At 36.2% G+C, this 15,779-nt stretch overlaps 1 protein-coding gene across 7 annotated transcripts; it reads left to right on the top strand.

The window, feature by feature from the left end:
- The first annotated feature begins 954 nt into the window (after nucleotides 1-954).
- On the top strand, nucleotides 955-15,671 carry LOC125273598 (extended synaptotagmin-1-like). Of its 7 annotated transcripts, none has more exons than XM_048199109.1 (10): nucleotides 960-1,043; nucleotides 5,449-5,502; nucleotides 7,039-7,080; nucleotides 8,643-8,750; nucleotides 9,720-9,793; nucleotides 12,068-12,125; nucleotides 12,218-12,307; nucleotides 12,657-12,709; nucleotides 12,849-12,955; nucleotides 15,312-15,671. In XM_048199109.1, the coding sequence occupies exons 1-9, from the start codon at nucleotides 1,023-1,025 to the stop codon at nucleotides 12,952-12,954; spliced, it is 606 nt and encodes a 201-aa protein (XP_048055066.1). In that variant the 5' UTR covers nucleotides 960-1,022; the 3' UTR covers nucleotide 12,955; nucleotides 15,312-15,671. The 7 variants fall into 7 exon arrangements, with proteins under 7 accessions (XP_048055069.1, XP_048055066.1, XP_048055064.1 ...); XM_048199107.1 differs by lacking the exon at nucleotides 960-1,043 and adding an exon at nucleotides 1,695-2,060; XM_048199111.1 differs by lacking the exon at nucleotides 960-1,043 and adding an exon at nucleotides 2,627-2,983.
- The last annotated feature ends 108 nt before the right edge of the window (nucleotides 15,672-15,779 follow it).

Here is a 15,779-nt window from a genome sequence, read left to right as displayed (position 1 = left end):
GTATAATTCATAAACACAACTTTATTCTTTATAAATCTCTCCAACAGTGTGTAATGTTAGCTTTAGCCCCATTAGCCGCCATTCTGCCGATGGAAGATGAAATCATGGCGCTGATACTTGTAGTTCTTTGAAGTGTGTACTTTGGGTTGTGGTCTCAATATAGGGATAATTTCTCTCAGCATAGCAATGTGGTATTGTTAACTGAATGTATTAATAGCATAATAATAAAAGCTTTGCAACACGAATTGCTTTTTAATAGGGGTTTAAAGATAGACCAACTATGATTCCTGCTGCTGATGTGGAACCAATGACAACGCAGTTCAAAAGAGGCGCCATGTATGGGGTGCGTTTGTAATAAAATGTCAGAAAAACTGGTCGAATTCTGTTGGATTTAGCTACAAAAATATACATTTTGCAATATTTACCTAAATAAGCTTAATGCAATTAAATTACTTAAAATATATAAATAAATAAAATATCAAAGTTAAATCTAAGTGTTTTATGTAAATCTAAACCTATTCTAAATGTTATGTAAATATTAAATATAAATGTTTTATGTAAATGTTAAATCCAAATTCTACATATATATATATATATATATATATATATATATATATATATATATATATGTAAATCGTACATGTAGTAAGTATGTATATTATATATCTCAGTGGTGTGCGGTGGTGTTTTCAATTGAGGAGGCAAAGTCCTCATGTATTTTCCTTTTACACAATTTTAAGTTAACATTACATAAAAAGAGAGAACAAATACAATTCTATTTCGTTATTTTTACACTATGTAATGTTCTATTTATTAAAACCAAGTATAAATTTCAACAAGTTGGTGTTTTTATTCATTTTATTCATTCAGGGATTTCACACAGACATATCTAGGTACAGTTGGTACAGGGATACAGTTGAAACACCTTAAATAACTTGCGTATACGCAACAAGTCTGATCTGTGATATTTACATCGCACATGCGTATTAGCGCCCTCTTCGATCGTGGGAAATTTGAAGTACATGCGCTTCTCCAGTCAGAAGGTAATTTTTTTTCACTTCACCACGTCCATTCCACACTGAATAGCTTCTCATCCTTACACGACTGTTAAAGTTAACTTACATTTTCGTAAACCGTTGTGTGGCTTTGTGTCATGCAAGGTCATTGTAAAATCTAGAGAAATGTTCGAGGTGGTCAGCAGGGTACAGTTGAGACACAATGTACCAGTTTATTTGCACGATGTAAGATCACAAGTTAATAGATTCCATCTGTTTTATTATTGCTGTTTGCAATTTTTCCTCAACTTTTTACTCAACTTTTCAACTGTTAGCCTAATATTAAAATGATGAACTGAAATTACATATTTTTCATATGACATTTCCTTTAATTGTCTACTAAAATATAAATAATTATTAGCATCCATAAGTAGGTCATGTTTGCCAAAATTAGCTCATAAACACAAGAAGATTTTTTGTTCCAACTGTACCCGAACAGTACAGTTAAGACACTCATCCGGAATGCTGTAAAGCTGCCTAACCAATTCAATGCAAATGTAAAATACCTTTAAAAGTGAGAATTCAACAGTTTTTATTTCCATTTAGTATTTTATTTGATTATTTGTTTAGTTAAAAGTAGGCTAGTAATGGCAAACAGCGATAAAATCACTTATTTTTAGTCCCTAGTTTTGGTGTGGTAACGGAAAAAACAAAAAGTGTACCACCTGTACCTGGTTTGCCTATCTACTGCAAGAAGGAAAAGGAGTGCCAGAAGGGTAAAGGTTGTGAGGTGGGAGCTTTCGTTTTCTCGGGCTTACTTATTGATCATCTGAACCAACCCAGAACACTTCATCCGAAGAAAAAATGGTCTTCTGGAATTTTGGCATTTCTGTCTCATTGTTGACAGTTGGGATTTTGGTTATCTTAGGATTTATAGTAAACTTAGGTATATTTATAGTATACTTAGGATGTAAACGACCTCGCTATGCGAAGACGAGGCCGAGGCCGAGGTCCACTATCAAAGATGAGCAAGACAAAATAATTAGAAGAAGAAACGCGCATACGGTAAGACTGCACAAAGTGCGTCTTTATTGTTGAATAAAATACTCTTCTGTTATTTGTCCATGCATAGCCTACTAAGAGAGAAGTACCCCCCACCCCACCCCCAGTTTTTATAGCACCAAGTGTCGATTTTAAGTAATTTCGTTATGTGCTTGATGCAAAAACTTGAGAAAATGAGATCCAGGCAGTTGATGACGTTGAAGAAAAATTATTTATTCATTTCAATTAAATTTAGCCTCACACGCAACCTTTAATCGATAATGAAAATATTTAATAAAACCAAAAGGTAAAATAACAATCAGAAAATGAACATCTATGATAATAACATTCTGAAATCTGAGTATTGTATCTAGATCAGAATATACAGAAAGAAAGAACAATGATTAAGACATTTGCAGGTAGGAGAGAAGCAGAAGAGGAAGGGAGAGCAAAGGAAAGGAAAAAGACTGACTCATTTTAAAACAAGCTTATAGGGAAATTTACATCCCACTCAAACTGATGTTTTGTTCTAATAAGAAAAGGTTAAATGGTTTTACCCATTATATCATAGACTGGTCCAGTGTCAAAACAGATGGAAATAGATAAAGGGAATGTTTTTAACCTTAAGGGAATTTTGCAGATCAGCAGAAAATATTTAATGATTTTATAACTTTTCCCGATAGTTTTAGTTTAGTTTTTATTTATTTCAAGTTAATCATTTCACTGCTTTAACTTATTTAGCCTATTTCAATTTCAGCTCATTAGGGATGCTAACCACTACAACTACATGTACATGTACTACTCTGCTGGAGAGTCTCCGTTTCTCAGTATGCGCTCTTGTCTGTAGCCTACTTGTGTTCTGGTGGACTTGTGAACCGTAATTAGTAGCCTAGCCGACCAAGCACTGTTCCAATTCAAAGTTCACGGCCACATTCAAGCTCAAACAGGTGCGTGACGTTTTGCGGGTTTAACGACATGTTTCCTGGAAACGGTGTTCAACGGGTTTGCGGCTCTGCGTTTCCGCCATTTGGGGTGAAAGCGACTCGGCAGTCCACTAGTTTCTATAGCAATATCAGTTGCTTTGTTAAAAAAAAAAAAAAAAAAAAACTTAAATTAAAGCTGAAATCCAACCTGAATAAAATACTATCACTAGTGATCATCAAATCATTTAAAAAGTTTATTTTACAGACTTTGTATAAACTTTCCACTTTTTTCACAAAACCTTTTTGCTCTCCGAAAACCCAGTCAGTTTGGGTTAAAATTCTTTAAAAGATCTAGTAGGCTTATAAACACTGAATTAATACCAACATATGAAATTAAATTAAAGGGTTAGTTCACCCAAAAATGAAAATTATGTCATTAATGACTCACCCTCATGTCGTTCCAAACCTGTAAGACCTCCGTTCATCTTCGGAACACAGTTTAAGATATGAGCTTTCTGTCCCTCCATTGAAAATGTATGTATGGTATACTGTCCATGTCCAGAAAGGTAATAAAAACATTATCAAAGCAGTCCATGTGATATCAGTGGGTTAGTTAGAAGTTTTTGAAGCATCGAAAATACATTTTGGTCCAAAAATAACAAAAACTACAACTTTATTCAGCATTGTCTTCTCTTCCGGGTCTGTTGAATATATCCGCTTTCACTCCACAATGACGCCAAAGCCACTGGAAGGCAAGCCTGCAACCTTTAGCCAAAAAAGCGTAACGGCTAAAGCTAACGCTCCGCCCCCCGCGGTACGCAGGGAACGATACCAGAGGCTGTTTTTTTGAATGGAAGTCAATGGACGAGAGGCTTCACTGTGCTGATTAAACAGCTTTTGTGGGGAAATAGCTAAACATTTTATTAATCCACAGCCTGTTTGCCAATCTTCAGAATGTTTTACACTAAACAATACTTTCGTTCGGAACTGTATGTAGAATTTAGCTTGATAAAAATGTATTTTTTTAAGAGAAGGCAGACTAGGGAATGTTGCGATTGACATCACTGCCATTACACGGTAGGCTGAGAGGTGCCGCTTTCTCCAATGGTAAGAGATACAGACCCTTTTATCTCCCCATTAAGTACAATCTCTGGTGATGCTGCTTCTTCTTCTTTCCTGTTTTACGGCGGCTGACATCCAGCTTATTGGTGCATTACCGCCCCCTTCTGCTCCGGACAGTGACACGATTAGGACATCCGCAACATGCACACCTACGCACCATTTAAAAAAATATAGCAATACCAAAATACAATGTAGAAAAGCTTGAATACATCGTGCGTCTCCCTCAGACTGTAAACGAAGCTCGGGCGCACTACATAACACGTCATCAGCGTCACTGTCCGGAGCAGAAGGGGGCGGTAATGCACCAATAAGCTGCATGCCAACCGCCATAAAACAGGAAAGAAGAAGAAGAAGCAGCGTCACTGTGGAGTGAAAGCGGATATATACAACAGACCCGGAAGAGAAGACAATGCTGAATAAAGTCATAGTTTTTGTTATTTTTGGACCAAAATGTATTTTCGATGCTTCAAAAACTTCTAACTAACCCACTGATGTCACATGGACTACTTTGATGATGTTTTTATTACCTTTCTGGACATGGACAGTATACCGTACATACATTTTCAATGGAGGGACAGAAAGCTCTCGGACTAAATCTAAAATATCTTAAACCGTGTTCCCAAGATGAACGGAGGTCTTACGGGTGTGGAACGACATGAGGGTGAGTCATTAATGACATAATTTTTTGGGTGAACTAACCCTTTAAGGACATGCATCAGAAAAATTGGGAAAGTTAGAGAATAAATAAATGAATGAATATAACAGCTTGATTTTGCAGTGTTGTCTAATGTCCATTAAAGAAAAGTGTCCAAAAGTGGGAATTATGCAATAACGGACACAACAATGCATCATGTATTATAAGATCATTATGTTTGTTGTGTGATCCATTAAAACGTACAATATTTTAATTCAGACCTAGTGGAGTGATACTATTAGTAGGCCTACTGTTACTCCACTAGATCTGAAATATATTGTTCGCTGCAAACGTGATGATCTTAAATATATTAATTATTAATTTACTGTTAATAAATGTGTAAAGCTGCTTGTTATTAATGGGGGAAAATACATTAAAATAAAAAGTATGTAAATAAATTAAATTGTATTCATTAAGCCTATTTTAATGGAGATATTTTATTCAGGAGAAATCAAATTCTACACTGCATATAGTATGTTATTTAAGAAATAAATTATGAAAACAGAGGGGGAAAAAAAACATTTGTGATTGACTGAGGTGGTTGTATGTACTGGTTTTTCATCTTTATACCCACATCCTTTGTTGAAATTTGTTGTACAGCCACTTTAAAGCTCTAAGCTTAGAGAGTCTTTGCACCTAGAAGTCTGTTATTGTTTTTTCTTTATAATTTCAGGTCAAGTCACAAGCTATGGTGAAGTCTGAATGGCTAAAGACGGTAATACCCAAGGTAATTCAGCAAGCATTTTCGTTTTACATCTGTTTATAGAGATCAAGCCTGTAATGTCATGTATTCCTGATCCATGCCTGTCCACCACACCCATCCGAATGAATGTGAAATTAAATTACATTTCTGTTCTTTTTCATTACGGTTTTTTTAATCACATGTAATTTAAAACGTGATTTGTGTGATTTAATTATTTCATAGCTATTAATATTAAAATAAACATACTGTAGTATAATCCTGATAAAATAAACAAGTTATAATCTTCCCTTCCCTATTGTGATGTATATCCAGGAAAAGCGGCTTCTAAATGACAAAACAAATGATGGGACTTGATTTTGTCCATGGGGAATTGATTGGATGGTAGTGGTTTGCAATTGGTGGATCTCATGTGAGTGACAGGTTGCCCCGCCCTCGCATCAGTAAACGTCATCAGAGAAGAGAAGAAATATTGCTGCAAGCGTATGGAGCTAGAAATATGACAAAAAGATCTGAATTTGAGTTGTGTAAATTTGAATTATTGACCAGTGTCATTTAACAGAATTGAATATTAAAGGGATAGTTCACCCAAAAATGAAATTTTGATGTTTATCTGCTTACCCCTAGCGCATCCAAGATGTAGGTGACTTTTTTTCTTCAGTAAAACACAAATGAGGATTTTTAACTCAAAACGCTGCTGTCTGTCAGCTAAATAATGGGAGTAGATTGGGACTTCGGCTAAAAGAGTAAAAAAAGCTTGCTTAGACAAATCCAAATTAAACCCTGCGGCTCGTGACGACACGTTGATGTCCTAAGACACGAAACGATCGGTTTGTGTGAGAAACCGAACAGTATTTATATCATTTTTTACCTCTAATACACCACCATGTCCAACTCCGTTCAGCATCGGTTAGTGATGTCTGATCGCGCTCTGACAACGGAAGTGATGTCTCACACTCATTAAAGTATATGCGCGAGACATCACTGCCGTTGTCAGAGCGCGATCAGACATCACTAACCGATGCTGAACGGAGATGCTTAAAGCAGAACTAAGTAACTTTTTACCTTCTAAAATAGTTTTCTAAGTCCTTACGATGGTTAATTGACTTGTAGTGGTGTGTTTGAGGCGTGCACTAACCCCCTCTGGCACGTCTACGCCAGAAAACAGCACTTGCAAGTTGAGCTGCGCCGACCCGACACAATCTCGCCTCATGTTCACGTTCACGCGAGAGTGACAAAATGCTTTACGGTAATTCAATATACACATAGGGACATCACACAGTATGTATATATTATGACTTTATAAGACAGTTTAGAAAATTACCCACCTCTATCAAGATTTCTTGTACTGTATTTGCAAAACTACTGCTCTGGTGAGCGTTGTAGTCGTTGTAGTCCAGAGCTGCGCTTGGAGTTTTTACGACAGTGTGATTCACTGAAGGAACCTGTAGGGGGAGCTTCGCAAATCTTACTGAGTTCTGCTTTAAAGTCACTTTAAAGCTCATAGCCATAGAAATTCTTTGCACTTAGAAGTCTGTTATTGTTTTTTCTTTATATTTTCAGGTCAATTTACAAGATATGGAGAAGGCTGAATGGCTAAATGAGGTAATTTAGCAAGCATTTTCGGTAAACATATGTTTATTGAGATCAAGCCTGCAATGTCATGTATTCCTGATCCAAATTACATTAAATTTCTTTTTCATTGCAGAAAAATTCAGGAGGATTTTTTTTATTATTATTATGCAATTTAAAAAGTGATTTAATTATTTCATAGCTATTAATATTAAAAAAAAAAAAACATAGTATAATCCTGATAAAATAAACCTATGTCAGAATAGGTTTGCGGATATAAAGTCGGCATGAAACAGAAGTTATAATCTTTCCTTCCCTATTGTGATATATATCCAAGAGAAACGGCTTGTCAAAATAAATGTAGGATGGGACTTGATTTTGTCCATGGGGAATTGATTGGATGGTAGTGGTTTGGTATTGGTGGATCTCATGTGAGTGACAGGTTGCCCCGCCCTCGCATCTGTAAACGCATCATCAGAGAAGAGATGTCGCTGCAAGAGGGAGGGGGATTTATTTTGATTGAAGATTATGAGGCTATATGAATGAAAAAAAGATAATGATGTGCATGGATAAATCACTTAGGCCTATAATAACTGCTACAATGTGGCGGCTCGTCAGGGGAGGCACAGTATACCCAAAATTTTGAGAAGAAAATGGGAGAAAGGATGATTTAATGTTAATAAAATTCTGTTATTCGTTTTGTTTCATGTCCCAGAATGTTTAATTTTTTGTTTGTAATTTCATGGCTATAACACCATAACATGATACTGAAACCGACAGCGACACTTATCAATTTGTGTAATTCATTCAAGTGTTTTGGGTTTATAACGGGTCTGGTTTTCATCTTATTGATGAACAGGAATTGTAGTTTGCAAGTAAAGCTGCAAAATACCTCCATCAACGTCAGCTGCCTTCGTAGTTCGCAATAATCCTCTGATACGTGCAAGTGAAAATCGTTGTGCGGCATAAATGATAAATATAGCTGAAACATTCTAAGACTAAACTCAACACTATATGATTTTAAATGCTGACTATAAACACAGACTCACAGTCGGGTTCAAGGTATTCATGTTTTATGTCATAGATTAAAACGTGAAAATATTTAGAGGCTTTGTTAACCACAGACTTTATTTCAGGCGATTTAGCAAAAACCCATAGACTTTAGTGCGATGGAACCAGAAGTCCTAAAATGCTAACTCGGTTACGGGTTTTGCCTACAAAAACACGTCATCCCTGAGGTACTCTATATAAGGAGGGATGGATGTTTGCTTCAAGTGATAGGCTAGGTGAGAGAAATTATATTTGTATTATCTTGCTGTATATGTCATTTTCTTGAGATTTTCTGTCTAAAATTTAAAACAGTTAAGATAATAATAGGCTAATGATAATAATAATCGGCAGGGGATCCCCATACCACTAATGTTAGAATTTAGTGTGCCTCCTCTATTTTAAAACCCACAAGCTTTTTCCATAAAAAATAAGAATTGTCAATTTTTATTAATGGTGACTTAATGTAAACTAAAAAAAAACAAAAAACAAAAAAATTTGCCTGATAAAATGTGATGTGCTCTTTCTCTTCTTGTCTATTTTTCAAGGCTATCCAGCAGGCCTGGCCAACTATTTCTCAGTATGTGAAGAAGCAGCTCCTTAATAAAACCATTGCTCCATACATCAACATCACCAAGATAAACTTTGATGGCCAGGTCATACATGGAAACACACATGCAAACACACACACACACACACACTGCTCCATTACACAATGAATAATATTCCAATAACATTTCTGCACAACTTATTCCACTGTAGAGGAATTTACAGTTAAAGAACCAAAGACCAGATACACTACTCACAAGTTAGGGATATTCGACTTTCGGGTGAAATTTATGGAAAATGTAAAAAGTTCATGCTACAGTAAAATAATATCATGAAAGTAGGGCATTTAAGTAGAAGCATGCAATGGTAATTTCTTAATCTCAAACAAAAAAGCTAAGCTGAAGCTGAAACAAAAGCTAACAACAGTGGTGGGAATACCACAACAAAAAAATGCTAATGTCTCAATAAAATAACATGTGTCACTCAAAAGATATATTGAAGCGGCAGTGGATTTCAGAATCCACCCCCTTCACCACTACAGTAAGAGATTAAAAGAAGTTCCTCTGCCACTGAAACATATCTGAACAAGCATTCTGTTAGACTGAACTCTTGAGAACATCTGATCTCTCATGGCAAACATTCTGTTTAATGCAGTTTTGACTTTATTGACTTTATATTTAATTTAAAAAACAAAAGGCTGTTAAAATCTTCTTTAACATAGTTATAGACTTCTGTTTAAAAATAGTTATTGACTTATTACTGCAGGGGATTTATGAGCTGATGAAAAGCTAATAAATAATGAAATCATAAAAATGTCAATTAAAATATATAAATATATATTTTACACTAAATAGATTAAATATTTGATTTATTTACCTGCATGTCATGTGACCAACAACATGCAAATGTGTTGTTAAATTATTTTAATATTACCTAAAGTCTTTGGGGGTATTGACAAAAATTACTATTATGGTGCAATGGAATAAGATGCATAAAGAAAAAACTGATTTACCCTATATTACAGTCTTGCCTGCACATTTTTATCTTCTACAACAGAAAGTTTCTTTATTTTACAGCCGGTGAAGTTGCATGGAGTGAAGACTCATAAAGGAAATGAAAAAGGTCAAATTCTGTTTTACGTTGACATCAGGTGATGCATATATCTTTTCACTAATTTAAGATTATAGATACATTTGAGATTCTCTGCAAATATGAGGCCTATAATGAGTGAATTTTCTCTCTGGGAGTGATTTAAAAGTCTTGTGCAATTGAAAAATTCTGTGTCTGTATTTCACAAGCTGACAAAACAAGACTGTCAAACTGCAGCCAACTCAGGGGCCGTTTACACGACATATGCGTTTTGGCTGTTCATTTACACAACCATGGCATTCTGGGGGCAAGAAAACAAACTTAAAATGGGTTTCAATGTGCAAGTTTTTGAAAACGATACCATTATCATCTCTGTGTTAACTACAGAAACACAAATATGTGCATGCATTTTATGTGTTCAGTCTATAGGCGTGTATTTTTTTTTACAAAATGATGTTGCCAACTACTGGCCTGGCAGCAGAATACAGCTTAGCGTTTTTAGTTGTTTTCGCAGATCTGTGTGAACGGGGATCGTTTTGACAACATTGTCGTCTGTATTCAAAAAGCACAATGGAAACACTTTTTTTCGTGCACTGTTGTTACGTACAGTGGGTACGGAAAGTATTCAGACCCCCTTAAATTTTTCACTCTTTGTTATATTGCAGCCATTTGCTAAAATCATTTAAGTTCTTTTTTTTCCTCATTAATGTACACACAGCACCCCATATTGACAGAAAAACACAGAATTGTTGACATTTTTGTAGATTTATTAAAAAAGAAAAACTGAAATATCACATGGTCCTAAGTATTCAGACCCTTTGCTCAGTATTTAGTAGAAGCACCCTTTTGATCTAATACAGCCATGAGTCTTTTTGGGAAAGATGCTACAAGTTTGTCACACCTGGATTTGGGGATCCTCTGCCATTCCTCCTTGCAGATCCTCTCCAGTTCTGTCAGGTTGGATGGTAAACGTTGGTGGACAGCCATTTTTAGGTCTCTCCAGAGATGCTCAATTGGGTTTAAGTCAGGGCTCTGGCTGGGCCATTCAAGAACAGTCACGGAGTTGTTGTGAAGCCACTCCTTCGTTATTTTAGCTGTGTGCTTAGGGTCATTATCTTGTTGGAAGGTAAACCTTCGCCCCAGTCTGAGGTCCTGAGCACTCTGGAGAAGGTTTTCGTCCAGGATATCCATGTACTTGACCGCATTCATCTTTCCCTCGATTGCAACCAGTCGTCCTGTCCCTGCAGCTGAAAAACACCCCCACAGCATGATGCTGCCACCACCATGCTTCACTGTTGGGACTGTGTTGGACAGGTGATGAGCAGTGCCTGGTTTTCTCCACACATACCGCTTAGAATTAAGGCCAAAAAGTTCTATCTTGGTCTAATCAGACCAGAGAATCTTATTTCTCACCATCTTGGAGTCCTTCAGGTGTTTTTTAGCAAACTCCATGCGGGCTTTCATGTGTCTTGCACTGAGGAGAGGCTTCAGTCGGGCCACTCTGCCATAAAGCCCCGACTGGTGGAGGGCTGCAGTGATGGTTGACTTTCTACAACTTTCTCCCATCTCCCGACTGCATCTCTGGAGCTCAGCCACAGTGATCTCTGGGTTCCTCTTTACGTCTCTCACCAAGGCTCTTCTCCCCCGATAGCTCAGTTTGGCCGGACGGCCAGCTCTAGGAAGGGTTCTGGTTGTCCCAAACGTCTTCCATTTAAGGATTATGGAGGCCACTGTGCTATTAGGAACCTTAAGTGCAGCAGAATTTTTTTGTAACCTTGGCCAGATCTGTGCCTTGCCACAATTCTGTCTCTGAGCTCTTCAGGCACTTCCTTTGACCTCATGATTCTCATTTGCTCTGACATGCACTGTGAGCTGTAAGGTCTTATATAGACAGGTGTGTGGCTTTCCTAATCGAGCCCAATCAGTATAATTAAACACAGCTGGACTCAAATGAAGGTGTAGAACCATCTCAAGGATGATCAGAAGAAATGGACAGCACCTGAGTTAAATATATGAGTGTCACAGCAAAGGGTCTGAATACTTAGGACCATGTGATATTTCAGTTTTTCTTTTTTAATAAATCTGCAAAAATGTCAACAATTCTGTGTTTTTCTGTCAATATGGGGTGCTGTGTGTACATTAATGAGGAAAAAAATTAACTTCTGAATTTATTCTGAGAATAAAGTGAGTGTATATCCTATTTAAAGACTTTTTATTTAGTTTAGCTACATCAAGTTTTAGTAAAATATTTAGTTGTTTGGAACAAATTCAGCAGATTCGTTACATTTATTTGTAAAAACAATGCAATGTTTCCTTTCCATCATCTTTTTTCCAGTTACGATGGGGATGTGGAGATAAACGTGGCATATTTATTTGGTGTGAAGAGAATACAGGTGAGATTATGTGTTGTGACTGTACATTTGATACACAGTCCTACTGTAGAAATAAAACCTTGAAGGTTTATTCCATTTGCAATCTTTTTCAGCTTCGTGGAATCATAGGTGTGATTTTGGGGCCACTGATTGATGACGTCCCAATCGTGGGTGCTGTGACCATGTTCTTCGTTGAAAGACCCGTGAGTGTCTCTAAACACGTACTTCACTACACTATTAAAAAATAAAGGTTTTAAAAGAGGTTTTTACAGCAATGCAACAGAAGAACCATTTTGGTTCCCCAAAGAACCTTTCAGTAAACTTTTCTTTTTTGTAAGAGAACTATTTTTGTCTTAGTGTGAAGGACGTTTCAATAAACTAAAGAACCTTTTTCCACTATAAAAGAAGTTCTATTGAACTTTAAAATGATTAGTATTAATCTTTTTGCAAGTGTGTACTGATCCTTACTGTTGTTATTCTTTCATTGCTTGAACTAGAAGGTTAGTTTTGATAGAATCATGCAATCTTCTCCTTTTCCCTCTTTGTTGTTAGAAACTGACCATTACCTGGATCCGTTTGGCCCGCGTGCTGAACATGGGGATCCGGTGAGTTGCAGTGATTATGCATACACAATAACATTTTATCCAGTTCAGTAAAATCTCTGTACTGATTGACATCCGTTTTTGGTGTGTTTCTATTTTTTGAATCTGTTTCACGCTTTCTGTCCCTATCTCTTTTTCTCAGATATTTGGACACTGAGGCCATGAACAATATTGAATCGTACCTGGTATGGCCCAAATATCAAACTTTTCCTCAAGCGGCAGACCTGTTGCGTAGCCCCACAGACTAGGGTAAAACACACATACAGACCTTATACACATTTGAAACAACATATTATGATGAAGGCAAATACTAGGGCTGTCAATTTAACACTATAATTTAATTAGATATGGCAAAAAAATAACACGTTAAAATTATTGACACATTTAACGCACCTGCCACAGACCTACTAGTTCTTAAAATACATTACATCTTACATTTCACACAGATGATGGAGCCTATAGAACGCAGTTAGAATGACCCTAAAATGAAAGAAATCAGGGCAAAAATGCCCCTGCATGAGCTTTTGTCTCATATTTGTATCATGATACAGTTAAAGGGGAGTATAATGCTATTTCACAGGACTGCACGAAATCAACAATATCACCAAAGAAGTGTGTTTTCTGGTTGCGAGGGAAAGATAACCTTGCTTCCCAAAGAACCCAGCATTAAGTGGAGCTGAGAGTTTTGTGCTCACGCAATACATTGATGCGCTCTCGGCATTTGTTATTAAAATAAAATTAGAAAGTGATAGTTGCAATCACTATTTTTATTGGTTGAAATAAATGGAGAGTATCTCGTGTTTTTCCGTGGCTGCTCGAGCCCTCAGGATCGGCGCTTATTGTTTTATAAACAAGGCCCAGTTCTACACTGGATTTACAGATCGTTTGAAACTGAGAGATGGAGCGGTCACAGCGGTAATGATCCCGGTCATGAGTTGGAACCGCATATGGTGAGTAAAACTGCTTCAAATGTCTGTTTTGTTGCCAATAGGCGCCTATGTGCTTATAATGTAAACAACACGAACGTAGTGAATTCATAAATTAATTATTCATCATTCATACGCTATATTCATTATAGTGATTCAAAAGTTATCCAGGGATAATGCGATGGTGTATACAGTTGTTTAGCTGACCAATAAGCTTGTAGACGGTCTCTACACAAAAGCTGCGCGTACTCATGACTCAATCTCTGCTCACAGGACACGCCTCCAGGCGCTCGGCTGTTTTCAGGAAATACTTGGTACAGCGTATGTATCTTTTATAAATATGATTAAAACTAAAGACATTTTTGGAAATATGAAGGATTCACTACTACTCTATAGGTACTCAAGATTAACACGAGATTGGCAGAAACTGTGTGTGATACACCCCCTTTAAGCAATATCACACAATTAACGAGCGCAATATCGCACAAGTGATGTTTTTGTCTTGAATGGCATGAGTGTAAATGTGATATTAATTTTATACAAGTTAATATCGTGTTATATTTTAGATACAATATTGTCTTCTTTTGTGCAATTTTGCCAATGAAAATATTACCTGACACTGTACACTGTCCTAATTTTACAGAAAATAACTGATTTTTTTCAGGTTGTTTTTTAAGTTTTTGTAGTCAAAACTGCAAAATTCTCTAAATTAACAACTCGGCTGTTATTTTATGTATTACGACATTAAGACAAATTACACTGCAAAAAGTACTATTCTTAGAATTTTTGTCTTGTTTCCAGTTCAAATATCTAAAAATTCTTAGATCAAGAAGCATTTCTTTCAAGAAGCAAAAAACCATTAATTTAAATTTCCTGATGCTTCCAGGGTTTTTTGTTTTGTTTTTGTTTTTAAATTATCTTGCTTTATCAGTGAAGTGAAACTTGAGAAGTTAGTTTAGTTGATAATATATAGTGAAAGAGACTTAAACATGTAAGGTCACATGTAGTCATTTTTAAAGAGTTATATCTTAAAATATGTCAGTGCCATTGTTTTGTCTCAAGATGCACACCAATAATGTTTTTTTTTTTTTCTAGTGTACATTTATAAAAGATACTTAAATAACAGAACTAAGACCTAATCCTGGCTTAGTCTAAACCCTGTCTGTGAAACCGGGCCTTAGTATCTAAGGCAAAGCAAGGCAATTTTATTTGTGAATGCACATTTCATACACAATGGTAATTCAAAGTGCTTTACATAAAGAAGAACCAAACATATAATAATAAAAATGGAATGCATAAGAAATAAAAATAACAGTAAATACAGAGAATTCCGCTATCTGGATGGAAGAGTTAGGAAGTTTCAGGGAGTTTTTTTGTTGTCCGTCAGGACCGCTGTCTAGCGCTACCTGTTAAGGCACTTCGAACTGATACACAAAGTTTCAATCTCCCTTTTTGCCAAGACACCTCAAACTGCGCCACACAGCCCCAATCCCCCTTTCGGAGATATCTTAACTATGCAACGCAGTTCAAATTTCCCCTTTGGAAAGTGCCCCAACCAATTTTATAAATATTTAAGGGAAAATATTTATAAAATGAGCTGATCTTAAGCTAAAGATTAATATCTCAAAGTTCGATCTTGTTTCAAGGCAGACTAAACCTTGTTATTTCTTCTTTTCCAGTCTCACATAAAACTTAAAAGATTTGGAAGTCTTCGGATATTTGCAGGAAGATGCCTGAATGGACCTGGAAGTCAATATGAAATGGTTTGAAGGCTGATTATGTCTCCCTTCAGTGAGAAACGCACTCTTGCCTTCATGCCATGAGGAAACGTGTTGTCATTGTAATATTCATGTATGAACTGCCTGTCACACTCTTTTTGTAAAATACCAAGATAAAAAAAAAAACCTTGTTGGTCAGCTGCTTTTATCTAAATCAATCACTTCACAGACCACTTCAAATAAAATAAGATCACGTTCTTTAAATGGTGACAAATGTAGAATTTGGTTCATTGCAGCATCAATAAAGCTGTGCATGCTCAACACAGACTGGTTTATTAAAAAAAAAAATCATGTAACTTCCACAGTAGGTCTTATTAGTGATTCTTATGTATTAATGCTTACACAGTTTGATGAACAATAAAAAGCTTT

This window comes from Megalobrama amblycephala, linkage group LG8 (genome assembly GCF_018812025.1).
Source record: "Megalobrama amblycephala isolate DHTTF-2021 linkage group LG8, ASM1881202v1, whole genome shotgun sequence".
NCBI classification, from domain to species: Eukaryota; Metazoa; Chordata; class Actinopteri; order Cypriniformes; family Xenocyprididae; genus Megalobrama; species Megalobrama amblycephala.
Note: the sequence above shows the minus strand (reverse complement) of the source record. Positions and strands in the feature narration are given on the sequence as shown.

Bases quoted from the DNA above. Each gene is read 5' to 3' on its own strand.
- LOC125273598 (XM_048199107.1), top strand. From the start codon at position 1,860: ATGGTCTTCTGGAATTTTGGCATTTCTGTCTCATTGTTGACAGTTGGG. The intron at 5,503-7,038 runs GTAATTCAGCAA...TTATATTTTCAG, and splicing joins TAAAGACGGTAATACCCAAG to GTCAATTTACAAGATATGGA. The intron at 9,794-12,067 runs GTGATGCATATA...TCTTTTTTCCAG, and splicing joins CTGTTTTACGTTGACATCAG to TTACGATGGGGATGTGGAGA.